This window comes from Sesamum indicum, linkage group LG4 (assembly GCF_026168435.1).
Source record: "Sesamum indicum cultivar Baizhima isolate 11 linkage group LG4, ASM2616843v1, whole genome shotgun sequence".
In the NCBI taxonomy this organism is placed as follows: Eukaryota; Viridiplantae; Streptophyta; class Magnoliopsida; order Lamiales; family Pedaliaceae; genus Sesamum; species Sesamum indicum.
The window spans coordinates 14,669,713-14,679,783 of record NC_142660.1 but is presented as its reverse complement, the minus strand read 5'-3'; the positions used below and the strand labels follow the sequence as shown (position 1 = coordinate 14,679,783).

Below are 10,071 nucleotides of genomic sequence, written 5' to 3'. Positions count from 1 at the left end.
TAAATTCAATGGAGCCAGTTGTAATTATCCCTAAAATTATTCTCAAAATAAAGTATTTCTCAAAAATAAAAACTTTATTATTTTTTTTGAATATATAATTTAACATTAAAAATTATATTTTAATATGTATAATTGATAAATATATACTTGATAATATAAATTTAAAGAATTTCTTATATTTCTCTTTTATAAAGACTTATTAGAGTAAATTGGAAGGAATAGTCTTTTTGTTGTTTGTATCAATTTCTGTTAAGAATTTCAATACGCTTTTCAAACATTGCTCTATAATTTGTGTATTGTCAAAGAAATGTTAATGAAACTGAGGAAAATTCTTGGGAAGTTACTTACGATAAACTATTGGTGTTGAAAAGATGATTCGCCAAAAGACAGTTTATTTTGTAATCTGTAAATCCATACATTGTTACACAACAAATAAAATAATAAATATTACAAGTCTATCCAACGTATACACATACAACAATCACCCTCTAGTTTTTATAGCTATACGACACGAGCTCATGCGAATACCAGCTGTAAAGAAGCATACAGAGACGATGAAGGAAGACAACGGTAGGGGATGTATGTTTATCTCAGAAGAACTCATTTGATGATCCTGCCTGAAACAGTTCAAATTACACGGACAATTTGTGTATTCCTAGTATATCCAAGCTTAGAGGCTCCTCCTGCTTTATATTTGTGTTGTATGTGAAGCTTGTTTCGTGCAGTCATTGAGGTCAATCAGGCGCCTTGTTTCATTCACAGCAAGAAACACTCAGAGAGTTAAAAATTCGTCTGGACTGAGCATGGTGACCATGTTTGGTCTCCTTAGATCACTTTTTCAACACTTGGCTGGGGGATGAATATCCCATTAGCCGATGGAGTGGAGAATTTGATGATGGTTGCAGCTCTTCGATTTCTGAGGTTGCTTTTTTCCACTTGGGCAATCTTGATGAAGGTCCGACCGGTTCAACAGTTTGCAGCGAAGATGGTCCAACTGATTCATCGGTCTCCAGGGAACTCTTATTCTTCTTCTGAGGCTCCCTCAAGATAGATTTCATCTTTCTATCTTCTGTCGGCTCATGAGAACCGCTGGATGACATCTTCCTATTGTAGGAGGTCTTCCCAACTTGGTCAAATGATGGCAAGATAACCGAAGCCTCCCCTTCTGTTGAGCAACTTCTACAAAATGACGGCCCATAATCGTCAGAATAAGATATGTGTTCAACATGTTGGCCTGAACTAGAATGAGATAATGGTTCCTGATTTCTCTGGCTGGTAGCATCATTATGGTCATCAGCCTCACTGGGTGGAGGGGCATAAGCATCTGGAAGGTATGGAACTATGTGAGTTCCTTTTTCGAGAGAAAATTTCAGAATTTTCCTACAGGCATTGCACATTAGCCGATGATATCTTTTCTTGAAGAGGAGAAAGTCAGCAGGTAGCTGCAATAGTTCTGAGCAATGATAACAAGCAACAACTGGGGCTCCACCTGCTATGGGTCGGAGATGCCTCTTTGGGGTCTGATATTTCTCTTTCAATTTTAAACGTCTTATCTCATCGTGCCTCTGGTTGTCAGACTTTGTCTCGCAGCCCCATAGTTCAGAGCTTGTGTAATGCTGGGGACTCAGGGAACTAGAGATATTGAAGTGGTTGTGGTCAGCGTGGACCTTACGGTGACCATTTTTACAGTGCATGGAGTCTGAAGGCAACTGTGCTGAGTAGTGCCAGTCTTGGGGACAGCAGTGCAAACAAGAGCAGCTAACTTGGTATCTACAGTGTGCAGCATCTCCTGAAAAAGCCGGTCTTGAGACGTGGCACAGCTCACCACAAACTCCTGCTTGATTACTTCGTAGATTATATCTACTGGGACGGCTCAGATCTGCATATATTTCTCTTTCTGGTGCTAAGTGGTCATAGTGAAAAGGAGTAAACTTTCCATCCATGACTCCAGCTGGAAACCTTCTATTTGTTGTAACTTTGGAAAAGCGCATCTTGTTGAGTTGATCTTTCAGCTCATGCACTGTTCTCAATAGGTCCGTGTCATCCAGTTCTGAATATGAAGGCTTGTCTGATGAACTGAAACCTGGACGGGGAGGGAGCAAATTGTGTCGATAACTTGCAGGGCTTACAGTTCTGTAGTCAGAAAGGGGATCCTTGGATGTGAACGGTAAGCTAGAAACACCCCCTTGTTTGTCCAGTCTCATCCTATTTCCACTGGTATACCTACCAGTTTCAGTAGACTTATCTGGGCTCCAGTGGCCATTTCTCATTGCATGGTTTGAGGAACTTGTTGCCCAATGAATTCTCTCTTGTTCACTACTCACCCTGAATCTCTCCTTTCCGAGCATTTCTCTGGTGCTGATGTAGTCCACATCCGTCCTCTTTGCTGAGGGATGTGAAATATGTTCGTAGATTTGATCATCGGTTTCATCATTAGAAGATTCACTACCATCATAAGCATAATACCCACTAGTTGTTGGATAATTAGTCATCGACCCGCGTTTAAAGTTGAGCTCGGCGCTAAGGTCAGCATGAGCTGAACTTCCCAATGTATCTATGGAGCTTATTCTTCCAAAATTACTAGTAACTTCCCTCATAGAATGATCCAGGTGTTCATCATCAGGAGACGTGAGATAAAATGATACAAGGCTCTCATTTAAGGGTGGGCTTTCAGAAGCAACAACAGAATCATCGACACTTGCATTCATGTTCTTTTCTGTGGTTCTGCTTCTAAGGAAAGGAAGACCTTCACCGCTGTCATCTATTTCAACACTTTGTTCCGCTGAAACAGCCTGAGAAGACAAATCTACTCCAGCGTTCACTACTGCTTCAAAGTCTACATTCTGACCAGCAAAAAGAATCTGACTGTTTTCATCATTTTCTGGTTGAGCATAATTATCTTTTGTCCCTTCTCTATGTTCACGGTCTGGAGGTGAAGCACTCTCCTGATCTTCATGGTCCGGAAAATCCCGAGCTTCATCAACAAAGTTGTCACCTTCTTGCCACGAGTTTTGTGATTCTCCTCCTTCCGTTTTATCTACTCTGTTGACTTGATCCAAGCTGTTCTTGTTGTCTTGCTCCAAATGATCACTCATTTCGGGGGAATACGCTTCGGCCTCACGAGTAAGCTCACCTGAGCTAGGGAAGTCATTTGAAGAGTTTCTGCTTCCATTCCTATCCCCCGTGTCATCGTGAACTTTGCTATGATATCTTTGGGAATTCTGGCCTAAAGGGTTTTCCTCTTTCAAAGATTCTTTCACTTCTACATGTGAATCTTCAGTTTGTGGAGAGGTAACCTCAGATGAGCTGGAATGGCCATTGGAGACACTTCTGTCCTCACGGAGTTCCACTCTGCAGTCCCCATGATCATCTCGGCATCTTATGCTGTCTTTTACCGGCAAAGATTCGACCTTAGACAAATCATGACTTGAGCTTCTGGCTCCCTTCTCTTCTATAACATTATCCTGTTGACTTTTCACAGCAGCATCCGTTTCTTGCGAGGATAATTCAGTGCGGTTGGTCTCCAGTTTCCGACTTTTAGCTGTATATAGTTGAATTACAGAAAGAATGTAAGTAAACATGGAGTCATCTAAAAGATTGATGGAAGAAGCCGAAAAGGGTATTACCTTGGAGAATAGTGCCACATCCTCCGCATCTGTACAAAGTAACTTCCGGCAACTCTGCTAGAACCTCTCGGCATCTAGGACATCTAACCAGTCGAACTTTCGTGCTCGGTTGAGTAGTCATGTTCCCTGGTTACTTCTGTCCACTCAAATTGTAAGAAGCGCCCAAATCACCAACTTCAGCTAGACACCACAAACACATAAATGTCAAACTCGTAGAATGCTAAATTTAATCAGAAATCTGTCAGAGCAAACCATGAATACATTGAAAAGTTGGAGATAGTGAAAGTGAGGAGTCATCTGCAAAAAATAATAATGCATGTCCGCTAATCACTGCATGTCCAGAATTTTTCAGCATTCTTATATACCAGTAATGACCGATTGTTCACTGGAAGAAATGACATTGTGAGATAAAAAAAGACATTTTCGGCATTAGATGAGCTAGATGTCAGGACAAGGGGTTGTCGTAAGGCCTAAACATGAGGTTATAAACTGGTCATTTCAAAATACCAAAATCTCTAGACTCTAATCACTCATAACTTAGCAATTAAGGTAATAAACTAAGTATGCATAGTTCTGCGAGGGAGACAGCAATAAACAAAGAAGGCGATCTTATCATCCTCATGGGTGGATTCCATTGTCAGTAGACAAAGTCATAAGTTCAAGATCTTGAAACAATTCATCGTCCCAAAGTGACCCACCGCACCATTTCTAATAGCAAGACGAATAGGAACTGAAAGGACTGTCGCTCAACCCAACAACTGATGAAAAAACATAAGCAAGAATTTAGCTTCGGCAAAGTTCAAAACTCTTTCAGGTAATGCTTTGTAAAGCATAAGTTTCGCACAAAGCATTTCAATTGTTTTTTGAATTTTCTCACTTATCATTTTACCATACATTAAATAGTTCGGAGAACCATTTGATCTCTCAACCTTAAAAACCACTTGCGAAGATGAGCTGGAAACTAGAAATTGAAGACAGTATTTGGCCTCAAATCTGGACAAAATCTTTTCTTTAGACAAATACCTAAGAGAGAAGTGGAATTATGAGGAAGAGGGAGACCGGCATCTTGATTAACTAAAAATGATTAAACAATTGCACCATTACATCTTTCAAAATTCAAACAGTCACAGATCGCACAACTTATGGCCACAGATTTGGGTAGAGAACAACTACTCTGTCTGCTTTCACTCATTCATTGCAGTACAATTGGAGTAACAATATAGTACGTTTCAAAAATCTTGAAATTCAATTCCAAATAAATTCAGGTCATAGAGTCATCATCTTTCACATGAACAGCAAAATTTAAACAATCCCATCAATTCTTCAAGCTTGTATCATCAAAAACAGAAAGAATGACAGATTTGGAAGCTTACAGTCACATAAAAATAAGAGAGCCACTAGCAGAAAAGAAGAAGAATCTCTAACTCTGCTGAAAAATCAACCATAGCCCACTTCGGAATAAACAGATCCCATCATACTGAAACTCATTAATCACCAATTACTTCACTGAATATCAAGAACCATACCTTAATTAGTGAATTCTGACGCGGTACATGTAAACAACAATCAGAACCCTTCAGGAATGAAGAGAAAGGCTAGTACTTTTGAGTTGTGAAAAGCAAGAAGAAGAGTCAAAGTGATGGAAGAGACGAAGTTAGTAAGAAATGGGGCCGAAGGAACTCATGAGGAAAAAATCTTTTCTTTAACGCTAAGTACTTTTCATTTGTTTCCACCATTCGAGCTTTCCTCTCTCTCTCTCTCTCTCTCTCTCTCTCTCTCACTTCCCTTTTCTCTCTCTCCCACACCAGAAAAAGACGATTATGGCGAAGTCTTCCTGCCGTGTTTGAGAAGCTTGTCAATCCCAAAAGTGGAATTCTTGAGTCATAATTAGTATGCGACTCAAAACTCTCTCTCTCTCTCTCTCTCTGTGAACTCACGCAGCACACACAGTGAACTTGGTTGTGAACAAAAGGAAAAACAGTTCTGGACTGGGCGAGTCGTGGATTAATAGTTGACAGTCAAGCTACAGGACACATTCTTGCACGACTTTCTGCTTTCAGTGTAGTTAATTTACCAAGTCAACTTTAACATAATATCTTATTTTTCCTATTTCGTTTTTCTGGTAAGAATATGAGGTGAGGATATGCGCTGTCTTTCTTAATCATGCACATATACGCAAAATTGCAAAATCAATCCTGTATATTTGGCGCAATTACTTCTATAATAATATGAGTGACAATTTTAATTTTTATGTTTTAAATTTATAGTAATTTTGCGATAAAGGGACATTACTTAAAGCATCATATGTGGATGTTGACGTGACAAAACATGATTAATCACCACCCACTACCACCGTACAGTCGGTTGTCGGAATTTTTTTTTCCAACACATCTTTGGCCACGTGCACCACAACTGAACTCGTCGTCCGACGTTGATTCTAACCCTACAGCATGTGTTTCAATCGGAGTTCAAACGTGCCCTCCATTGTTGATTATAGTTTTGCCCTAAAACCTAGATTTATTTTCTCTCTCTTATCGATTCGCCGCCGTTCGACCTATCCACTGTTCGAGACACCACCAATCAACTCCCATCCTCCGGCTAGTTGATTGTACCCAGGCCCACCCCACTATCTAGCCGATTCTCTTAGTTTTCATTTGCGCCAATTTTTGCCGCTCCCACCACTCGTTTTTCCGTGTTATCTCCGCCGCCAACGATCATCTCGTCGAAGGACCAACACCCCTGTGTTCGCCTCCCCATGGCGCACACATACCTCCAATCAGTTTTCATCAACGGCATCATCCACGTTACGGCCTCCTGTATGTTTTAGTTTAGTGGTAATTGTGTTCCTTTCGGCCAAAATCACCTGCCCCTTGCCACGTCAGCAGCCACGCAAGATGCTACGTGTTTAAGTGGAGACCAGTTGACAATCAGAACCCTAAGCCACAATTTATCCGGCTAACTTTTGGATAATTTTGACCGGTAGAATCAAAATTGCCACTAAATTAAAATATATAAAACTAAAATTGCCAGTCTAATAGTTATAGGAGTAATTTTGTCACTCCCTTATATTTACAAGACTAATTTTATAATTTTATCTGCATATATATGTATATAATGATGTCATCTTTTTGGAATTTTTTAAATATATATATTATATTAGCACTCTACTTCTTCTCATTTAAAAGTAACAAAGTACAATGACCTCCAAGAGTAGTGAAATTCCATACTAAGAGTATGGAAATATGAGAAAATGAATACATGTTAGGCTAATTGGAAGGTATTTCAGCTGAGATCCTTTGCTCGTAAGTCAAATTGATGTGAGATTGAAGAGTTATAACACAAATATAATTAATAAAATAGTGTATCCTAAAATTTGTTGTCTAAAGCATATATATAAGTACGAAATGTATGTAGAAATAAGGCTACAAGTGTCAAAATTTACGTCCTTCAAGTATCCCAATATCTACAGTTATTATATTAAAACCGACTAGATAAAATCCGTGAATCTGTTTTACAGTGGGATTTCTTGGTTATTTTATCATTTTAGTATTCTTGTTTTACTCCCACCTAAGAAAAATTATTCACCACGTTAAAAAATGTAAGTTTGTGGTTCTGTTAAGATAAACCCTATTCTTTATACCTGCCTTCAATTTTTATTTATTTATAATAATATTTTTGTCATTTAAATTTAAAACAGATACTTAATGTGATTAAAAAAAATACATTTATCAAGATGGGGACAATAGTTCGTTACGATGCATCAAAATTATGAAAAAGGACAATAAGATAATCTTAATCAAGGCCGAATTATGAATTATATTAAGGACAATTATTCATAATGTCTTTGAAAGTACGATGCAAATGCAATTTATTATAACAGAGTATTGGTTAGAACAATAATTTCTACAAGTTAAAATGAAGAATAAATGTTGTTCAATAATATTTGCAATATCAAACAATTAAAAATAAAGCGTATTATCTAATCGTTCGAGATTAAAAATACTCTGTCATAAATTATAGAAATAAAATTATATATATTTTTATTAAATTTGATATTTCAATTAAAACATTTAAATAGATAATAAACAAGAAAATGCAATTTACATACAACTGGAGAATTTTACGTTGATAATCGCGGCTGCAGACTAAAAATAGCGACGGGAAATCGCCGAGGAAAACAAAGTCAACCGCATCAAATTCTCGGCGTGTAAGGACTTGCATTGACTGAACCCAGCTGTAAAACGCCACGTGTCGTCTTGCAACCAGTGGAGCACAGCTCCCGAAGCTGATAGGGATTCCGCTTTTTAAAATAATACAGCTCACAAATGCGGGCCCCGCTTACTGGCGACGGCTCGCCGAGCCATTATGACCCTCAGGGCCACAGCACTCAATGCGCCAGCCGACCAGGCCGGGAGCAGTTGAGTTTGGCTAATGATAGAGCATCCAACCAATCACTAGATGACATGCGGGTAAAAGGTTTTGCTATTGCCACGTCTCGGTGACGCTGCTGGTGAGGTGATTTTGAAAACATTAGTAATTTCTTTCCAAGAGGAAATTTCAAACATACTGTTGTTAAAATTTACTATTTTCTTTTTTCTCGAATTTTCCTATGTCCCAAAATTATTAGATTAAAAGAGGGTATTTCTATTAGTTTATTTGAATTATCTTATACGCTTTTAAATTTTATAAAATATTTTAGGAGGTTAAAGATGCTCAATTTTGTATTTGGATAAATAAGATACATATTTATGGGAGTATTTGAGAGCGCTTTTTTAATTTTCGACTTTAAAAAAGTATCTTGAAGTGTTTAGGATGTCAACTTCTTCTTTTAAAACAAATACGACAAGTGCTTTTAGGCCTAAAGAAGCACCTTAGGGTGTTTCTAGCTGCTTTGACTTTTTTATAAATAAATTCAACTTTATTTTTTACTACTTTACCCTTGTTATAATAATCTTAATTCAACTTTATTATTTTTAATTTATTTTTTAAATTATATATTCAAAGTTGATATTAATATTTTTAAATTATTTGAATAATTTAACAATAATCAAATTTACATTTTCACATATTTAATATTTTAAAATTTTTATATTTTGTTTGCTGTATCATCTAATTTTATTATTTCGTTCACATGTTATTATTTGATTAATTAATAAAATATTTTTTTTACAATCATGCAAGTTTAACTGTTGCGTATGAATCAACAATTATATGACTTAGTAGGAGTATTATAAACTTAAATACATAATTTAATAGTTTAAAAAAATAAATTATGAAATATACTAATAGAGATAAAATTTATTGTTTTTTATGAGAAAATAATTGTTCTTGACAAACAATAAGTCAAATAATAGGCAAAAAATTGTACCTTTTTAACATATAGGAACAAAAACAGTCTTTAATCAATTAAGTTTAATTTTAGAAGTGATTTTTCTCCGAAAACAACCCAATATAGCTTTTATATGCTTTTCACTTTTTTAATAACACTGCAAAAATAACATTCAATTTTTTCTACAAAAATCACTTCTTTAAAAGTAAAATTTTCGCAAACACTCCCTATACTGAGCCAATCCTCTAAATCACTGATTGGACTAAAAAAATATAAATACAGTAAAATCTCTATAAATTAATAACCTTGGGACCATGAAATTTTATTAATTTAGAGAGATATTAATTTATCAATAAATTAATATTTTATTAATTAAAAGAGAGATTTATTAAATTAAGCAAATTTAAGTACATATGTATTGAAATAAATGAATTCATATATGTTTCATTGATTATATTCATGCATAAATCAATTATTTGTAACTAATTAAATATATTCATGTATAATATCAATTCATTATGTACAATTAACAATTATATTCATTGGAATTACTTAAATATACATGTTTACATTAATTCGTTGCACCAAAATAACTATTATAGCTAATTAAATATTAATGAATGATGAATGAAACATATGCTATATAACCCTCAATATGAATTTAAAATAATTCGTAACACCTAACCATGTATTCTCATCTAAAAGGCATCCCAAAATTATCCATGAATGATCAAATGCGTAAAGCATCACATACATCATATTTTAGCAAATTACCAAAATATTTATAATTGTAACATTTATGAATTATTAATTTAGAGTTTTAATGGGACCTAATATTTGTAAAAGAATTTTCTAAAAAATTATTATCTTATTATCTTATCGAATTTGATAATTTTTTACAAAGGCCCAAGTCGGGATCGGAAGATTTTATTATTTTAGAGAGTTTATTAATTTATAAAGATTTTACTGTAGATCGTTTGGTCAGATTAGAAGAGATATCCAGCCCAATCACCCTTTGTAAACATGGCCATATTGTTTTAGCTACAGGACAAGAAGTGTAATATTTTTTGTAGATATACTAGTTCAAATTAATACATTAATGTAAGAATTGGAATT

The 10,071-nt window shown here is 35.7% G+C and overlaps 1 protein-coding gene across 2 annotated transcripts; it reads right to left on the bottom strand.

The window, feature by feature from the left end:
- Positions 1-375: 375 nt before the first annotated feature.
- On the bottom strand, positions 376-5,615 carry LOC105160783 (uncharacterized). 2 transcript variants are annotated; one of them, XM_020693210.2, is made up of 3 exons: positions 5,153-5,615; positions 3,627-3,806; positions 376-3,541 (listed from the first exon to the last, which is right to left on the bottom strand). In XM_020693210.2, the coding sequence occupies exons 2-3, from the start codon at positions 3,745-3,747 to the stop codon at positions 831-833; spliced, it is 2,832 nt and encodes a 943-aa protein (XP_020548869.1). In that variant the 5' UTR covers positions 3,748-3,806; positions 5,153-5,615; the 3' UTR covers positions 376-830. The 2 variants fall into 2 exon arrangements, with proteins under 2 accessions (XP_020548869.1, XP_011076569.1); XM_011078267.3 differs by lacking the exon at positions 5,153-5,615 and adding an exon at positions 5,000-5,146.
- Between the last annotated feature and the right edge of the window lie 4,456 nt (positions 5,616-10,071).